Source organism: Rhinatrema bivittatum, chromosome 13 (assembly GCF_901001135.1).
Source record: "Rhinatrema bivittatum chromosome 13, aRhiBiv1.1, whole genome shotgun sequence".
Taxonomy (NCBI): domain Eukaryota; kingdom Metazoa; phylum Chordata; class Amphibia; order Gymnophiona; family Rhinatrematidae; genus Rhinatrema; species Rhinatrema bivittatum.
Genome location: NC_042627.1, coordinates 34,006,220 through 34,027,310, shown reverse-complemented (window position 1 = coordinate 34,027,310; position 21,091 = coordinate 34,006,220). Strand labels below are relative to the sequence as shown.

Here is a 21,091-nt window from a genome sequence, read left to right as displayed (position 1 = left end):
GAGGAAGGTTCACAGCCAAGCTGGGAAGTCTAAATGCCGCAACTGCCTTTCAGTTCTCTTCTGCAGAATCTAACTTTCTTGTTTCGCTATACCATCGTATGTGCAACTCTTTCTACCTTACATTGTTCTCTTTTACCCTTGTTTCCTACATCTTTTCAGGTGTGTAGACAGACCATGTAGCCCCCTCTCTAAGCAGCCTGACTCCTCCAATCCAATATTTCTTCGAAATGGAAGAGATGGTCCTTATGGATAGGTGTGGAACTGTATGACCTGCCTATACTCCAGTTTTCACTTCCAGTGCAATGTTTTGCTTTGTTCTGGAAATCTCATCAGGATGCTTTCTTATTTCTCTTAACTTCTTAATTCTCATTTCTCTTTCAGCCACCCTATGGCATACTGGTCATTTTGTGCTAAGGACAGAGAGAGGAGGGGACTGGTGCTCATCAAGGAGAGAAAGTCTCTCTCCCTTCCTTTCACCACCCTCAAGAAATGCTGAGAGGGATCTGCCAGCTCCCACCAAGGAATTAAACCCACAATACAAGACAAAAAAATACAAACTGTAACTTTTTAAATTATTTTCAGCAAAATGAATATTTTGACTATGAATATATACTCCTCCTACCCACTGTCCCTCCCTAAATTCTTCACCTCCCATTTGCCCGCACCATCCCCGATTATGATATTTTAATTGATTTTATATAATAGAATTATCCATTGATCAATTTAGAATTTGTATTCCCACTCAGCACCGTTATTGTATTATTTGCTCTATGGTTTTAGTGTTGGTTCGTAAATATTTTTAGTTACTTCAATTTCATTATTGTATGTTAAACTCTAATGGATGGTCCACGGTCTGTACAGACTGTTTCTCCGTCAATCCTGTTATTTGTAATTAATTCTAATTCTAGTTAATAATGTCAATTGTAAAGCCTGTTGCTAAGTTATTATTAAATGTAAACCGCAGTGATGTATATCCTTACGTACTGCGGTATATAAAAATCTCTAAATAAATAAATAAAAATAAATAAATACAAAGCTCTAACCCTCAAGAATTGAAACAAAATCTGACTCATGCACTCGACTCTTCCACTCTTTTTCCACTCCCTTACCTCCATTTATCACACCCCATCGACACAATCCCAGTCAAGACTCTCAAACTCATCCCCGAAATCATCTCCAAAACCCATCGCAGACATAATCAATATCTCACTTGAACAAGGCATCTTTCCCGACGCCCTAAAATGTGCAATAATTAAACCAATCCTCAAAAAACCTCAACTCAACCCCTCTGACCTCTCCAACTATAGACCTAGCTCAAACCTCTCCTTCATATCCAAAATCATCGAGAAACATGTGAACCTCCAACTCTCAGAGCACCTAGAAAATCACAACCTCATGTTCCACAACCAACATGGCTTCCGAAAATCCCTAAGCACCGAAACCCTCCTAGTATCTCTCACAGACACAGCTCTGAGAGGCATAGACGCCGGTCGCTCCTACTTACTCATCCTACTGGACATCTCTGCCGCCTTTGACACCGTAAACCATGACATTCTCATGACACGACTAGAGGAGATCGGCCTCAGAGAAAACACCCTCAACTGGTTTCAATCTTACCTCTCCAACCGATCCTACAAAGTTCAACTTAACAACTGCGAATCAGATCAATACCCACTCCCTCACGGAGTTCCCCAAGGTTCCTCCCTCTCATCAACCCTGTTCAATATATACATGCTCCTGCTTTGCAAATTCCTCACCAGCCTGAACCTCATTTTCTACATCTATGCAGATGACATCCAGATTCTCCTCCCCATCAAAGAAAGCTAACCAACACCATCACACTCTGGGACACCCTTGCCACCCAAATAAAGAACCTCCTCTCTCAGATCTCCCTCTGCCTCAACGACAAAAAAACTGAAATACTACACATAACTAACAAATCCTCTACTAGAACCGACAGTGACCTCTCCTCTAGCCAACCACACACCCCCCTCACCAACGAGGTCAGAAATCTCGGCTTCACCCTCGACTCGGATCTCAATATGAAAAAACACATCAGCAGGACAATCAAAGAGGGCTTCTTCAAGCCCTAAAAAAACTCAAACCTCTCCTCTTCCACCATGATTACCGCACTGTGTTACAATCCCTCATACTTTCCAATCTAGACTACTGTAACTCCCTCCTCACCAGACTGCCTGCCTCCACATTAAAACCCCTCCAACTGCTACAAAATGCAGCAGCCAGATCACTCACAAACATCACCCCTATACTAAAAGAACTCCACTGGCTCCCCATACCCCACCGGTCACAATACAAAATTCTCACCTTACTTCATAAAACCATAAGCAACCAAAACATCAAGTGGACAAACGACCCTCCCCAACCACTCAACAGCCAGAAAAATCTGCGATCTCAAAACTCAGGCCTTCTTATCATCCCTCCCCCGAAACTAGCACACCTCTCCTCCACCAGACAACGCACCTTCTCTGTAGCGGGCCCCACACTCTGGAACAAGCTTCCCCCCCAACTCAGACTGGAACCCTCCCTCCACTCTTTCAAAAAGAAATTAAAAACCTGGTTATTCCTAAACGCCTACCACCACCCCACCTAACCCCCCCCCCCCCCCCATTTAACACCCTCCGTCTCCCCTGCTCAAATGTTTATACTGAAACATGTGCCCCCTCAAGACTCTCCGCCACTCGATTATTTAAAGCTTGTTCCCTTTGGGGGTAATTTTCAAAAGGAGTTACATGCGTAAATGTAGCTACTATTGTAGCAATTTTCAAAAGCCATTTACTCAAGCAAAGTTCACTTATGTGAGTAAATCCTATAGGCAAGTCAATGGCATATATTGTAGCAATTTTCAAAAACCCACTTACTCAAGTAAAGTGAATTTACTCCAGTAAACCTGGTTTTTACTCGCGTAAATGCTTTTTAAAATCAGGCCCTAAATTTTTATTACATTGTATACTTAGTTCCAACCAGTTATTGTTAAATGCAAATTTTTTGTTACATTGTATACTCAGTTCCAACCAGTTTTTTGTTAAATGTAAAATAGTACGACCCTTGTCATACTATTCCAATTGTTGTTATGTGAACCGATGTGATGTACACCAATGAAAGTCGGTATATAAAAGCAAATAAATAAATAAAATAAAATTTAGCTGACTGGCACTCAAACAGAGGTATCCCAGGGGCTGCTCTCCATCTTATTTGCAACATTTTACTAAGTGTAGGACTGTGAGCCAGTCCTTGTAAAGAGACCAAGGCTGTACTTGTACTTCAAATGTGCACCAGCTCCCAGTTCGACGCCAAGTGAAACAATGCTAGTAATTCTACGCTGCAGAGCAGCACACTGTGAAAACCTCTGATAGGGTGACAATCAGCTGGGAGGGTGACAATCAGCTGGGAGGCACGAGTAGACAGGTACACTGTGGGGGTAGAGGCATTTGTAATGAAAAAATACTACTCACATTGCGAATGGTAGTTTTTGATGTTGCTGTGTGGGGTCATTAGTTAAAGCTGTATGTAAGCATGGAGAATGTATGCATGTGTTGAGTGTAGCCCCGATTCTGCATGTAGAGGAGAGTGGATGTTAAAATAGGGTACAAATAAGCTACTTGAATTAAATCAAGCTAATGCCTCCTCAGCATTTGATTCCTAAGATCAGATTGACAATGACATAGCTGAAAACTTAAGTCCAGTCCAGATGAAAACTATTAAAAAAAGAAAGGAATACCTCTAAACAAAAGAAGCCATGGTACAATGATGATTTAAAACGCACTAAACAGTCCCTTGGAAAATTTGAGAAACAATGGCAGAAATGCCCGTCTTCTGAATCCCTAGGAAAATATAGATTTCTAACAAAATACATGCACTAATTAATAAAGTAAAAAAAGATTACTATGCTAAACAGATTCCTGGGGTAATATTTAATTCTAAATTTCTCTTTGAAGTTGTTAAACACTTAATCAAGGACCATCATCCTCCATTTCGAGAAACTATAACTTCTCAAAAGACACGTGCAATGAATATGCCACTTCTTTTTTAGATAAAATCAATAGGTTGAAAATGTAATTCCCCACCTGTTCACCAACAAAAACACCTGAAGAAACAAATGGTCTGGCTAAATTGACCACATTCGACACAGTAATCTTGAAATTAGTCAAATCATTAATAAAATTAGGCCTGCTATTTTCGCACGTGACTAGTTCCTTGAAACAAGTACACAGCATGATCACTCTGACAAGCGCAACCTTAATTAATCATTCTCTCTCAGAAGGATTTGTTCCACATGGGGCAAAACAAGCTGTGATAAAACCAATCCTAAATAATAAAACTGGTAGACGACTGGGTCAACAATCGTCCAACATCCAATTTGTCTTTTCTCTCAAAAATACTTGAAAAAGCAGTGTTTTCTCAACTTGTATACTATTTGGAAGACCAAGATACTCTCTACCCAAACCAATTTGGATTTAGGAAACATTGCTCAACTGAGACTTTACTTATCTCATTAATGGATCCTGTTCTTCGTGGATTTGATGCGAATGAATTTTATTTTCTTGTGCTAATTGATTTAACAGCCGCCTTAAACAATGTGGACCATACACTGTTATGCCATCAGCCGAGCAATATTGGGATTGATGGTAGTGTTCTCAGATGGTTCTCTTTCTTTCTATCTAATAAGACATTCCAAGTCAAATTGGGCAATCACATATCTGATACCTTCCATATTGATACAGGTGTCCCTCAAGGTTCAGCACTCTCGGCAGCACTATTCAATATTTATATGCTCCCTTTGTGTAAATTACTGGCAGATTTAGGAATTACCTTCCTCTTGTACGCCAATGACAAAGTTTTACATCCAATTCTCCAAATCTTTTGAAAATATGGCATCGACACTCTCAACCTATATGAAAGCAATACAGCAAGAACTATCTCAACTTAAACTAACATTAAACACTAAAAAACTGAAATCATTTGATTAAGCAGAAATTCTGGGTAATTTTCACATTACTCCCTTAGATCAAGAACGGGATTTAGGAATCCAGATAGATGAAAACCTTACTATGAAAAGGCACATAAATAAATAAATTAATGTAGGCTAAGCCAAGCTGCGTATATTACATCGATTGAAACCTTTACTAACTTTCGAGGACTTCCATACTGTTTTACAAATTCTAATTTTCTCGAACATAGACTATTGTAACTCCCTATTGCCCACCCTTCCGCATGTCTCTTAAAACAATTACAGTTATTACAAAATGCCTCAGCAAGACTTGTATTAGGAACAAGGAAATTTGATCACATCACTCCCTCGCTGATATCACTGCACTGGTTGCCAGTACAATCCTGAATCTATTATAAATTATTAATGTTAATATTGAAAATCATCCACTCCAGTAATACCGACCTGATAGGTGTGATACTACAACTATACACACCTCAGCGAACATTATGATTTCAAAACAAAAGGACTATTGACTGTGCCTACAATACGGAGTACACATCTGACACAAGTAAGAGATTGTGTATTTTTCATAGCTTTGGAATTCTCGACCTCAGATGTTACATTTGATACCAGAAAGAAAGAGATTTAAACGTGAACTGAAAAAATGCAAATAACCTAACTTAAAAACATCAGAATGCAGAGAACTACAACAAGAAGGGCAAAAGATAATTGAAGACTGAGTAATAAATTAACAAGAGAATGTAAGTATCTTAAGACAACGTACTGACTATTACGTGAAAATTGTTAAATTATAATTCTTGTACTACTAGCCTGATGTCTTAGACCTTTAGGGGCGGATTTTAAAAGCCCTGCTCGCCGGCGCGCCTATTTTCCATAGGCCACCGGCGCGCGCAGAGCCCCGGGACGTGCGTAGGCCCCGGGGTTTTTCGAAGGGGGTGTGTCGGGGGCGGGACCAGATGACGCGGCGTTTCGGGGCAGGGCGCGGTGTTTTAGGGGCAGGACCGTGGGCGTGGTTTCGGCCGGGGCGTTTCAGGGGCGTGGCCGCGCCCTCCGGAACCGCCCCCGGGTCGAGTCTCAGCGTGCCAGCAGCCCGCTGGTGCGCGTGGATATACGTCTCCCTCCGGGAGGCATAAATCCGTGGATAAAGGTGGGGGGGGGGTTTAGATAGGGCTGGGGGGGGGTGGGTTAGGTAGGGGAAGGGCGAAAGAAAGTTCCCTCCGAGGCCGCTCCGATTTCGGAGCGGCCTCGGAGGGAACGGAGACAGGCTGCGCGGCTCGGCGCACGCCGGCTGCCCAAAATCGGCAGCCTTGCGTGCGCCGATCCAGGATTTTAGAAGATACGCGCGGCTACGTGTGTATCTTATAAAATCCAGCGTACTTTTGTTTGCGCCTGGTGCGCAAACAAAAGTACACGAACGCGCTTTTTAAAAAAATCTACCCCTTAGTTAATATGTATTAGGAACATCTCAACAGATTTATATTAATCCCTGTTCTGTTGATTTATAGTATGAATGTTACTTTTGTAAAGCACTGTGATCATTATTTGGATTGATGGTATATAAAATGTCTAAATAAATACATAAATAGATAAATTGAAGAAAGTGGTATTGGCTGTTAAAAAATCATTTTTGCTACATGAAAATGCAACCCTTGGACTTTTATTTTTATATTTGTTACCTGACCCTCCCATGGTATATTGATAGAGTAAAACTACATGGCTTGTTTCTGCTAGATTTCCTAATTTTGTCATTAGAGAAAACTAAATAAAAGTGATAGAATCACTCCTATTGACTACAATGGGTGCTGCAAGGCTGCAGTAAGGGACCCTGCCAGACATATACCTGCCCTGAGCTGGAGTAAATACGCTCAGGTGTCACTGCTCATAGAGCTGAATAAAAACAACATGAAGGGTTAATGTTACAAAAAAAATATACTCAGTTCTTAAATTAGGTGTCTAAATTATAGGCACTTTAATTTAGATATTTTCAGCTGAAATTATAGGCCTAGATTTTCAGCTCAAAAATTCACCTTATTAGGTCCCTAAAACCTAAGATTCTAAATTTAAACATGGAATTAATTTGCCTATATTTAAGCGCCAAACTGTGTTAATGCATGTTGGAGCTAATTTTCAAAGCATTCCAAGGGGGTTGCATGCATAAAATTAGCATATATACATGGAAGCAGCATCCACATGCATACATGATGTTTTAAATTCCCCCACAGTTATGCACGTATTCGCATGATCACATATAACAGCAAGAATGTACCAAATGGGCAGGTTTGAGGCATGGTTTGTGAGTATACACATATTTTATAAATAAATTACACTGCACTTTGAAAGTGCAAAGCAGTTTAACTTCTCTGGAACTGGACAGATTTGCTCCTTTGAGCTTCCTGCCAGCATCAGGGGGGGGGGGGGTTGGGGGGAGGAAGATGAGCAGTGACATGGTTCTGAGGTCCCGCCTCCTCCATAGGTCAACTGACTCCCTGGCTGACACCACCCTCCTTCATAGAAGGCTGCCTTCAGCACCCCCTGCCTGGAGGACCTGCCCAAAGGTTGTGCTCTTTTGTGCACCTTTTAGGGTGCCTCACTTGGTGCAGCTTCTGTTTTTATTTTGGCCATGTGTTTTATGAGGATATTATGAGTAGAGTAGCTAGTTTTTATAAAAATGTGCTCATCAAGGAAAGGGATAATTGGAAGGGAAGGGTCTTATGAGATTTCAGTGATTGAAGGACAGGATCAATAAGCCTCTAATGATGTGTGTGTATATCGCAAGCCCTGACAAAGGCCTCTTTCGCAGGGATCGGCTTCATCAGGGGGAACGAGCTGAAGTTTAATTGGTAAAACTTGTATTCCACAAATTACAGGGTAAATAGTGTTGCTGACTATATAATTCAGAAAAAAACGGCAAAGCAGCATCATAAATTGCCAGTGAAATTGTTTTAACTTTCAGCTGTTTGTTTTTAGTTCATTGCCTTCCTTCCTTCAACCTTCTTTGAAAGAAATCGCAGGGAGGTCTTTGTCAGGGCTGGCGATTTCTTGGTTTATTTTCTACCCTGGCAACGATTATAAACCCCAAACAACAGTCTGCAAAACTGTGAATCAAAATAGACAATCTTTTGGGAAACACCCTAAGAGCTTCCACAATGGGATTTACAGGTGCAGTTCTTAGTATGCATCTTTGAAATGTCAATCTTTGGGACATTATTTTAATCTACTCGGACATTTGACCTAAAAGATTCTCTGACATTTCTCAGCTAAATAAAATTTCTAAATTATAAGATTTTGTAACACTCATTATGCTGTGATTTTTATTTTATTATGTTAATTTTTTGGTTTTAGGGTAATAAATGTTATGTTTGCACAAAAATTAAATAATTAAAGAACAAAAAATATTTTTGTTTTTCTAACACTTTATTGTTCCCTTTCTTTTTTCTTTTGTCATGGATGGAAGTAATCAGGGATTTAAAGATTTTTTCGCAGGGGAGTCTCTTCCAAACTTGACAGTGTTTCTTGAGTGGTAAAGGTATTTCTGCAGAAGATTATTAATATAATTAATGGTTTAGGCAGTATGCTTGTTAGGCAAGTACCCAGTATAAAGGGGCAAGAAAGGATTGCTTTTTATGTTCACTTCCCTGAGAAAGGTCTACGAGTAGGCAAAACTGGGGAGGGGGGGCGGAATAGTTTTAATTTACAGGGAATACTTTGTGGTTAAACACATTGACCACGTCACAGTGATAGGAGTAGAATTTCTATTCTTGATTATGATGGGCTCCCTTCAACTTGGTATTTTATTATATCGATCCTGTTCACAGGCTAAAAAAAACTGATTGATAATAACTTCCTGGCCTTAATAGCTGATTCTATGCTTGTGTCATCTAATCTTCTGATGGGAGATTTCAACATACATAGCAAGCCCGACTTTTCAGGTAGAGAGACTCAGTTTATCCTCAGTATGATGGATAAGGGCTTTATACAAATTACTAATTCTCTGAAACTCAAGGCCTGCGTGACTTGAGCCCCAGTCTTTTATTTATGGGATGTAGAGGACTCAAGTGTTTCTAGCCGTTAATACATCAGTGCCATGATCTGACCATTACCTGATCTCATATTTCCCATACTATGAACATTAGTGTACATAGCTTTCCAGATGTTAAAGTTTTCTTCCATTTTTTTACAAAGGTTTAAATGTTAATATTCAAATTGGAAATCACATCCAACAGAGTCATTTAAACCGGATTATTTTCATGAGACCATCATATATTTTCGGGCTTAAGATATCACTACTCGTAAGTGTCTCACGAAGATAATCCAGTTTAAACACCTCCATTGGATGTGGTTTCCTTTTTTTTTGTTTGTATGATTTACTACCACACAATACAAAAGTTATATTGTTAATGTGTCAAAATATTTAAATTGGGCCATGAGATTCTCAGGAGCAAGGAATCGCTCACTATTTTATAATGCTTTGATTAGAAGATGACATGCATGAATTACATGTTTCTTCAAAAACAAACTATTATCCTTCTTCTAGAATTACTTATCGGTGTACAGGGATAATTATTCCTGAAGGGAAAAATATATTCTTAGCACATTTCATTATCCATCTGCTGACAAAGTGTAATGAGATAAGTTGACCTAGCCTAGATTGCTAAGATTTGTGAACACAAGAATTCTAAGCTTCACTTAATGATTAAACACGCCTATTATATCTGGCCTATTGCAATAATAAAGCCTTAAGTTTCAGGTTTAGTGTTTAGAGATGTTATCGGATCTGTCTTTAAACATCTCAGACAGCTTACAGAATAACTGTTACGTTTGACCCAAGAAATCACACAATTTCTGCCGTCTTGGTAGGTTTCCTTGACTGCACAAATAGAAACACCACCATACTGATACAACAGCAATAACTACATGATAAGCATAGAGGGTTCAATAAGAGCACAACATATTCAGTGTATTTCAACACCTTTCCCATCCAGGCACTATCAGCAGCTTTATTTGGTTGTCAATATCTCGGCTCCTTGATAAGTGAATAACTAATTTTACATGACTCCACTGGCACAATGGAGGGTAAAATCAAGGATACATTTATTTTTCTAACTTGGATTTGAATTCAGCAAATATAATAGCAAAAGCTATGCAATATTACCCTTCTGGCTATTGACCAATAAAATATGCCTGAATCTTGCCTCTCTGGCCTCACCTGATCAACAACAAAAAGCAGCAAATTTGGAAACAAAGATGAACAGAAGAGGATGTGGTATCTGTAAACAGAACCATATAGCAGAAAATCATTACTATTATAAAAATGATCACATAGTTCAGACACACACGGGCCATTGGCCACGCATTTTCCCTTACCCCCTTATTCAGTAAGGGGCCGAAAACGCGCGTCCAACCTGCCGAACCTAATAGTGCCCTCAACATGCAAATTCATGTTGATGGCCCTATTAGATATTCCCGTGCGATTCAGAAAACAAAATGTGCAGCCATGTGCACATGGCGATATTAAGTCGGAGGTCCCGAAGGGTAAAAAAAAGTAAAAAAAAAAAAATTGAAATCGGCCCGCGGCTGTCGGGTCGAAAACTGGACGCTCAATTTTGCTGGCGTCCGGTTTCCGAGTCCGTGGCTGTCAGCGGGCTCAAGAACCGATGCCGGCAAAATTGAGCATCGGCTGTCAAACCCGCTGACAGCCGCCGCTCCGGGCCAAAAGGAGGCGCTAGGGACACGCTAGTGTCCCTAGCGCCTCCTTTTGCCCGTTTCTACTGCTGGGCCTCATTTAAATACTGAATCGCGGGCACAGGCGAGTGGCCTGTGCGTGCACCGGGAGAGCGGGCATTCGCCCGCTCTCCCATGGACTTTACTGAATCGGCCCGACAATTTATTTATTTATTTATTTAAAACTTTTCTATACCGTCGTTTAGTAATGCACCACTACAACGGTTTACAATTAGGCACGAAAAAGGTTTGGTTTGGTTTCTAAATTATCCATGGGGTGCCAATATTTTACGGTTACATAGTTCAATAATATACTCTAAATGAGAAGTGGGTTGGAGTTACTATTTATATGATTGTTGGGATAATCATATATGTGTATGCTGTTTTTAATTTAATATTTAATTATGAGTAAAATAATAAAATAATTGATTCTGCTTTTTTATATAGGTGACTATCAGCTGTATGTATTTGTTGTTATTCAGCAACCTCATTGTGAAATGCTTTTTTGAAGAGCCAAGTTTTTAGGCTTTTCTTGAAGAGTTTTAATTCTTTTGTTAGTCTTAGGTCAAATGGTAATGTGTTCCATAATAATGGTCCTGCCAAAGATAGTGCTCTCTCTCTAACATGTGTCAACTTAGCTGTTTTGACTGAGGGTATGGTTAGCAGTGCTTTATTGGCCGACCTGAGATTTCTTTGAGGGACATGTAATCGTATGCAGTGTTTAGCCAGTCGGCATTTTCAGCTATACTGACCCTCTACGAGCCCTTAGTTCTTAAATTTGGTTTTAGTGATATCAGAGATAAGGGACTTGCTGTAACCAATACAACTGTATTTTGGTTAATTTGTTTATTCAAATTGTCAACCCTTTGTAATTTGCCTCATTCTATAAATACTGATTCGTCATATGGCTGACTTTTTTTTTTTTAAACACAGGTTAATTTAGATTTAAGAGAAGAAAATAGTGTAGGACAGGAAACAATTAAAAAGGGAAAAACCAGAATGGAAATCAGAGATAAACTTTGTTTTCTATTAACTATACTGTTCTGCATTAAAAATTATTTTTTAGAGAAGATTATCTTGCATGCGATGTTAGAGCAGAGAGATCTATACAGAAGTGCAAAGCAATAAAGGGCTCAATTCACCCACATTCAGAAAAGTTAACAGCCAAAATGTATTTGCTGCTTCAGGCAAACACATTTATATGTAGTCTACACATTTGTAAAGGGCCATTGAGAGGCCATGTACATATTGGAAAAGCTGAAAAATCCCTTATATTCAGGGTTTAGGCTACCCTGCTTCTTCAGCATGTAAGATGTTACAGCTTCATTACAATATTCATGAGGTTCATTGTTCCTTTCCAGACATGCTGACATCAGCAACATCTGGAACAGGGCAGAGGAAGTATATATAACATGCTCTTGAAGTGACAGGTATCAGTGCAACCTAAAGGGCAAGCAGCAAAAATTTTGCCCATACTTCAATCTCGTTTAAACACACTCTTGAATACATGGCCTGCTCTAAAGGAATCACTGGGGAAAAAGTAACAAAATACCTGGACACAACACCTCTCCATCTAACTAAAAATAAAAGCTTGCAGTAGCTTAGGAAGATACAACACACGTGTTAGGGAAAAAAATCTAGCCCTTTTGTTAAACTAACAACTCACAAGGGCATCTTCTACACAGTTTTTCAACTTCTATTTTTACATAGGGCAATCTTCAAAGGCATTAATCCGGGTAAAACAGCCAGACTGAAAATTGCTACTCCTCAAATGCAACTGGACATGCGCACAGTTTCTACAGCACGCATATTTGCGGGCGTTTAGGTTAGGGGAGGAAAACAGTGTACATACATTCAATTTTCAAACCTATGCATGCTATTTTGTCCTTCTTTCCCTATGCAAATATACACTGGGTACAATGCATGAGATGCCTATAGTGTGGCATATTGTGTACATTTCTATTTTAAAACTGAATAAGATATGCAAGTTAAAACTTGCCTACATCGCTGCAGTATATGAGCAGTTTGGAAATTGCACCTATAATAAATGTGCATCAGGTATTACTTGTCTGTTACCATGGCCAAAATGGTCTTGATATTGTCACCATAATGTTGGTCGGCACTAGGTCAGTGCATTCTTACGTGTTTTCCTTCCAAGTACAAATGAAATCCTATTTATTTAATTGTTTTTTTAGCCCCTCTTTGTAATGACCCTACTTAATAACGAGCTATGATATTGATTATTGAATGTTCCAATACCTACAGACGTGGCACAGCTGATCACTATAAGTCCAATTGCTGCTGAACTTGACCAACTACTGTTTCTCCTCCTTATGAACACCGCTGCTCAGCTTTCCAAACCAACATGAACTGCAGACCGAGTACATTTTGTTCAATACCAAGAAACCAAAATGCTAACCTCAGCAGGTACACAAGGGCATTAATACCATCTTCCAGAGGTTAAGCAAGAAACTTTTTGTTTTTACTGTTTGACCACAGAGCCACCGAGATTCTGCTTTTTCATTCATCAAAACACCACTATTCTTTATCGATCTGCTTCACATACTTATCATGAAAGTGAGGCAATAGGTATTTTTCGAATGACAGATGGCGTTACTATCTGCGGAAACAGTCCACAAGATTCGCTAATTTTTTATTGATTATAATGGCAAGTTTTTATTGATTATATGCCCGTTGTTGTCTGTTCTGAAAATATGCATTCACCAGTTTTTAGAAAATGGAACTAAATATAAAGGGATGGGCATCTGTGCTGGTGAGGGGAATGAGCAAAGAGAGTGGGATCTTCACTGGGGAGGAGAAACGTGAGAGATGCCATCTCCATACGAGGGAAGAGGGAAGTGGAACAGAGGTGGCATCTGTGCTGTATGGGGAGGTGGGGGGGATGGGGAGTGAAAAGAGAGCGGCACTGGGTGGGGTGAAGGGGAGTAAGAGTAGGCGAGAGTGAAGGGTACTGCATTGTAGGGGTGAGGAAGAGAGAGAGGCAAATCTGAATGGGAAGGGGGAGCAGGAGGGGAGTGAGAGAAGGAACCCTTCTTATCCTTATACCCGATCCCTTCTCCCTCATTAACTCAGATTCTATGGTTAGAAGCAAGTTACAAGGCTAGACTTTTGATAAAATTTACTTTAGATTCCTAAGCTTGATTTTATACCCGGCAGCAATATTCAAACGTTGTCAGGCAGGTAAATGTGTGTTTATACTGGCATAAAAACACTTTGAAAAACTTTATGGTGCATTTTAAAATAGATATTCACTCAAAAAAGGACCACATTCTCATGCATGTGACCCATGCAGGAATACCATTCATTTTATGAGCTTGCATGAGCAAAATAGCGCATGTAAAAAAGGGATAGTCCAGGGCATTTCTGACAGGGCCAACATTTACACTTATAAATTTCTATTTTAGAACCTACCAAAGCGACGTGCCTAAGTCTGTTATTGTGTGTGCATTTACACCAAATACTGGGTGAGGCGTGTGAGTAAACTGGGGGGGGGGGGGGGGGGTTCAGACTGAAGAACCAGGAGGGTATTGATGATCTAGAGATGGACTGGGTCAACTGGTGGCTGAATTGCTAAAACTGTAATTTTCTTCACACACATGCATGTTTTGTAATTTGCTGACTTGCGTATGTAAAAGCAGACAAGAACTAAGACAAATACGCATGTAAAATCTCCACGTGTAAATTAGCAACACAAATACATGTGCATAGGAGATGTGCTCCATTTATCCAGATAAGTTTTTATTTCTCTGGCTATGTGGTGGCTTTGCCACTCCTTAGCTGGATAAGTCTTAAAAAAGCGTTACTTATCTGATAGCAACCAGGCAAGTCTTCAAACACTTGTTATCTGGCTAACTAGCATTTTTTTTACTTATTCTGGCTATCTTACTTAGCCAGATACATCCTAAACAGAGCTGCTCAAGCCAGCATAAGTAGCATTTTTAGAGGTTTATCTAAGTGGCGACTTTGCTATTACTAGCCAGATAAGTCAAAACTTAATCCAGCTATGTTAAAAATACATGCCGTGTATCTTTTAAGATACTCAAGTATGTTGACGATAGACTTTACACTATTTTACATGGTGCATGTGCATTTGCACACAAATATAAAATACATGTGCTTGAGCATGCACGCCCTCTACACACATATAGGGGTATGCGTGCACATTTTTTAAAGTTATCCTCCCTGCACGTACTTTTATCAGTACTAAAAAAGGTAAAAGGTTTAGGCTGGTACAAGGAATGTAATCTGCTGTGAACTGAAGGAGTGGAATAATAATTTTAAAATAAATACACATGGGAATTTCAAAGCAGGTACAAAATACTTGCATTCTCCTGCTGACCTGCATTTTCAAAAAGAAAACTTGCAGGCCCATGGACCCATAATGCGAAATTGCCCTCCTCAACAGCTTAATGCAGATTTCTCTAGAGTGAAAAGTTTTTGATTTCTATTACTGTATTTGATGAAAGAACTAGAAATCATTCATTGCCATAAATATATTAATTTGACTACAAATGCTTTGCAGGTCTCTGCCAATTTATACAATATAGGGGCCCATTTTCAAAACATTCCTCAGTGTCTAACGTTTGGGCCCTTTTACCTCGCTTGGCGGTCAGTATTTTCCTTTCATTACAATGTAATGTCTTCTGAGAGACTGGATTATAATCAAAATGGCCGTGTCATAATCAGACATTTCGGATCAATAAAAATATACATTCAGATACACACAACCAATTCTATCACTATATACATATTCCACCTCAGCGTTTTTCATAGAAGGAAGAACTGTTAAGTCATGTGATGAAATTGTGGTATCTTCCATGCTGTAGTATAGACTTTCACTGGTCATAGAGCCTCTGCACGGGTTGATTATCCAGTATAGCTCCAATGTCATAGGAGTGCAGGAAAGACCTATTTGGCATTAGAAGCCCATGATCAGAGCCATTCTTTCATACTTATGTAGGTCCAAAAAAGGGTATCACAGCCAGCTAAGTTTTCTTCAGGACTGATAGGGCTTCTAGAATTCTGAACTTCAAGAAGGCATCACTGCTTTAATGCAGGTATCCAAAACCAATCCAAGGGGATGGGACAAGTGAACCAGTGGCGTAGCCAGAATTGATTTTTTGGGTGGGCACAAGGTTAACATGGGTGGGTTGTAGGCATGCAGGTCTGAGACCTACTAGTTGTTTTCTTATTGATAAATAATGCCATATTCTGCACCCTAGAATGGCTTAAGTAATTTGCAACAGCCATTATGTGTCATGTATGAAACTTTAAAATAATTTACTTCAATTATTTCACGTATAGAAAACAATCAGATCCAATCATGTAATAAAACAAAAATTAATGTATTCTTTCATGAACAGTCTTTGCAGAAACCCAGAAATCTTCATAAATACAATAAAATATAATTAATCATCAGAACAGGTGCAGCGCAGAGCTAGGGCAATTCACATTACAGCTAACATGAAAAAAAAATTCAAATTCTGGTGTCATCTCAGCAAAAAATAACCCTCCACTGCTATTTTGTGAAGTAACACAAACTCTTGCATCTAGAACTTTGCCATACAATCACAGCACTGACTCTCAGGATTCAAACAGCAACCTTATGAAAAAGCAGCAATGCAAATACTACACCAGGCCCTAGAACATTAATACATCACCTACTGGAATAACAGAACAAGCTGGACTACTACTACAGAGAAACTATATGCTAGAAATACTGCATTTCTGTCACACACAGGCAAAACTGAGATCGACCCTTACCTAATAGAGAAATAAGAGACTATAAATTAGAAACAGAAACATGCAGATAAAGCCAAAATACAAAGCCTGAGAAACTAAAATGTCTGAACGGTGGAATACTTAAGAAAGAGCAAAATTCAAAAATATAAGAAATGTACATTCCTAAAAATGACATATTTATATTGCTAACATCTCAAAATATATATATATTTTTTTTTACCTTTGTTGTCTGTTCTTTGTATTTTTTTAATCAGTTGGTCCTGGTCTCTTTTTCCCATTTTTTCCCTTGTCGCTCATTTCCTAATTCCTTTTCAGTGTCTTTCTTCTACTACTGTCTTCTTCCCTTCCACACACACACACACACACACTTTCTCTCATAGACTCCCTCACACACTCAAGCTCTCACTCTCATATGCCCTCCCCCAGCCCCAAGCTCACATTCTCTGTAGACAAAAATACAAGGTCTCACTTTCTCACCCCTCCCCAGGCTTATATTCTTATGCACACACAGACACACATCCAACCACCCATTCTCACCCATACACACAAACCCAGACTCCCATTCTCACCCACACATATACACATTGAAGGTCCCATTCTCACCTACACACACACACACACACACACACACATTCAAGCACACATTCTCACCCACACATTCAAGCTTCCACTCTCACCCACCTATTCAAGCTTCCACTCTCACCCACAAATTGAAGCTTCCACTCTCACCCACACATTCAAGCTTCCATTCACACCCCCACACATTCAAGCTTCCATTCTCACCCACACACATTCAAGACTCCATTCTCACTCCCAAACACACCCAGGCTCCGATTTTTACTCACACACACACACCAAGGCTCCCATTCTCATCCACACATACACATTCAAGCCTGTGCACAGTTTCTGCTTCCTCCCCCCCAGAGCAGGAAGATCAGTTGGCCTCTCCTGCTGCCACCGGCCTCCTGCTATCTTCGGGCCGTTCGGCTGACCGATCTTCCTGCTGGGGGGGGGGGGAGCAGAAGCTGTGAGCGGTGCTTCCGCTCTCTTCCCCCCCCCCAAACAGGAAGATCGGTCGGCCGTACGGCCCGAAGATAGCAGGAGGCCGGTGGCAGCAGGAGAGGCCAGCTGATCTTCCTGCTTTGGGGGGAGGAAGTGGAAGCTGTGCACAGCGCTTCCGCTCTCCTCCCCCCAAACAGGAAGATCGGTCGGCCGTACGGCCCGAAGATAGTAGGAGGCTGGTGGCAGCAGGAGAGGCCAGCTGATCTTCCTGCTTTGGGGGGAGGAAGTGGAAGCTGTATGCGGCGCTTCCGCTCCCCCCCCCCAAACAGGAAGATTGGTCGGCCACATGGCTGCAGGACCACTTCTCCATGTATGCCGTGATTGCACGCCAGGCCTGGGTCCTCCTCTTCACTGTCACGGGGATGGGATCCCGCAACAGCCTTGCAGTTCCGGTGCCAGTTGGGTGGGCCTGGGTCTAAATTGGGTGGGCAGCTGCCCACCCAGGCCCACCCGTGGCTACGTCACTGAGTTGAACAAATGCACATTGCCATGAACTTACCTTCCAGAAGATCTCTTGCCAGACCAGGTTCTGCCCCTGTGGACCGAACAAAGTCTGACAGGACTGCGTCCATATCAAGAGTCATGTGATCATGTAGAGTTGCTGCCTGGCGTGCAGCAGAAGCAGGCTTCGTTGATGAGTTAATATAGTTTCATCTACACAAATGAAAAAAAATAACGCAGATTCAGAAAATTTTAGAAATCTGGGGGGAAAAAAAACACATGTTCCGTCATACAAAATAAGAATATGCTGAGAAGATAGTTTGTGTCACTTGTATACTGTGTCTTTTTTAATGCTAATAAACAATACAGCTAATAAACATTTAAAAAATCTGTTTCACTGAAAAATCTTACAATAACTTAATATAACTGCCTCCTCTGTGATATTAGTGCAGCCATCCAATCTGATCAGTAAGCGATTCTTTTTAAAAAAGATAATGCACATTTGAGAAAGTGCAGTCTCTATCAACGTATTCGCAGTTCACATTCCTGTCAGACCGAAGCAGTTCTAACTGGCCTTCTCGATTCATTCTGCTCTAACTTACTATCATTTATAAGATGCATCCTTTCTGCTTCCTGAAATATGAAAAAAAAAAAACCCCAGCAGATGGAAGGTAGCAGTCCTAACACAGATGCGTGTTTACAATTTAGTTTCCTCTTGCTTTCCTTAAACCAAGAAAATGTATAAGACGTCGTGTCAAGCCAATAGGAAGCAAAATCTTCCATCTTTGTGAAGCAAAATAACCCCACGTTGTTAGAGAAAAGGAAAAGGAAATCCATTTTTGGAAGAAGAGTTTACCAAAAAATCCAATGGATGCCTGTTATAAAGAAACTCAAGTCTACGGTACTGGGCAATGCTGCGGAGAAAAAACAGAAATGTAAATTGTGGGATTTTTTTTGTTGAACAAAAAACAGTGTGAAATGATAGGAAATCAGATTTCCTTTGAAGAAAGGCTTGCTTGTTCATAGGAGAAGTGATGCAATGTGTGTTCAGCAGCTTGCTCTGTGTAGGCTGTCTGTACCTTGCAGTTGCTGAGAAAAGCAACAATCGCACCAGTATGTGACAGTGACTCATGGCCTAGGAAGCAGCACTCGAGGCTAATGGAACCTGGGCCAAGGCTGATGAAATGCAAATGTATACTTGTTTTCATACACATAATGGAAACTTTTAAATAACCAAGTAATCAATTCAATTCAAGCAGCTGAAATAACCAAAATCAATTTGAAAAGCTCTTTATAAACTACACAATTCATGCTAACCTTTAGTGCACAGGCCCCTACACAATTCATGCTAACATTTAGTGCACAGGCCCCTACACAATTCATGCTAACATTTAGTGCACAGGCCCCTATTTAAATGCTGAATTATTATTAATATATTAATCCATATAATCATGCTTACTTATTCCATATAATCATGCTTACTTCAAAGTATCGTTCCCTTTATAACCTGTTAACTATATAGCATGTTGTGTTAATTGTTCAAACCTCTTTCACGGTTTACATTATTTACTTTCACTGTTTAATTTGTTCTCTGTAAAGCCTGTTGCAGATTTAGTTATCTGTGAACCGAGATGATGTTCCCAACGTATCCCGGTATATAAAAACACTTAAATAAATAAATAATACATTTAAAAAAATTAGCACATGTTTTAAGGATAAAATACATCCTTATCATATTAGCTTTGAAGATAGCCTTTCTTTATAAAATGTTTGTGTACATGTGTGTGTGTGTATGTCTTTTTGTTTCATAACATGCAATTCTGTAATCATCCCTCAAAAAGTTAATCGAAATATATTAAGTCTAACATCTATTTTGCAAGTGCCTCTTTTACGTTTAACATCTGTGAGATCAATACCTGCAAGTAAGCTGGCAAAATATACACGTCTTTTAAAATAACAACTTGTACACATAAATATTGGTCTTGCCCGAAACACCCCTACACCACCCCTTTTTATGCATATATATGTGGCCATGAAAGTGAAAATACATGCATATTTTTTTACTTTTATAAAATATGGAATATGCAAGTAGAGGTTATTTTCGGTCATATATGCTAATTTTTACAGATGTAAAGTTTGGAAAATTCACCCCTAAGGTTTGTACCCGAGGCAATGGAGGGGGAAGTAACTTGCCCAAGGTCACGAGGAGCAAGGGTCAAATCCCCCAGCAGTGGGATTTGAACCTTGCCTTCCCTGGTACTCAGCCTGCTACTCTATATTGCACACTTACCCTTCTTCTAACTCATTCAGCAGCTGTACTTCACATCAAAAAGGGCCATTCCCGTCAGAAACAATATCTTCCACCTCTGAGGCTTCATTCTACACTCCAAGCCTTTCTCATCCCAACACTCACATGTATAGAGACAGATCTTGAATGACCTATTTTGCTGTGTTATAATTAGATGAGTATTTACATGCAAGCTGGAATGGGTGTGAGGTATGAAGGAAGTCTGTTGAGTGATATATGTACATTACCTGGTATGATAGCAGCATGATGGTTTTCCAGTAGATGCTATGTAGCGCTTTAAGAAGTCAATGTGATTCATGTTTGCTAATGTTGTATTACTAAAAGAGCACAATGTATATATGTTGAATCTCCATAAATCCAAGGGATCCATAGTGCCACGACTGCATGCTGTATGTTTGAGAAGATGAGAGGAGCATGTGTGAAAAAGGCTTTGTAAACATAAAAAAAATGTGTGAAGCACAAAAGTTACTGAAAGAGTATGAGAGAAGAGTAAATTTGTGATAGGAAGGAAAAAGAAGCTTATATTAGGATAAGAAATGTTGTGATTATGATAATGCAAGAGTTTGTGTATGCCAAACAAGTTTTAAGGAAGGCAAGAGCCATGCTTCAGAGTAGGAAAAGCAACAATGGTCCTTTAGTAGTGCTGTTTGCAATAAAAAGTTTACACAGTATTTAAAAATAGGCATCACTTGTAAAAAAAAATTTTTGCAGGTGTTATCAAATGCGTAAAAGCAGAATGTTACAGCTAATTTTCCCCTTTTTCAATAAATGTAATTTTTTTTTTAAATTATCAAAATGGGAGCTGTACAGCTGTGGCAGTGCTT

General features: G+C 39.8%; 1 protein-coding gene across 1 annotated transcript in view; it reads right to left on the bottom strand.

Annotated features, from left to right (window-relative positions):
* The window catches only part of OTUD7A (OTU deubiquitinase 7A), a 311,705-nt gene that overhangs the window by 281,380 nt on the left and 9,234 nt on the right, over positions 1 to 21,091 (bottom strand). Inside the window, exon 2 of the mRNA XM_029575217.1 lies at positions 18,018 to 18,172. Coding sequence (XP_029431077.1) covers positions 18,018 to 18,102 — 85 coding nt within the window. The 5' untranslated portion in view covers positions 18,103 to 18,172. The remainder of the gene's footprint in view (positions 1 to 18,017; positions 18,173 to 21,091) is intronic.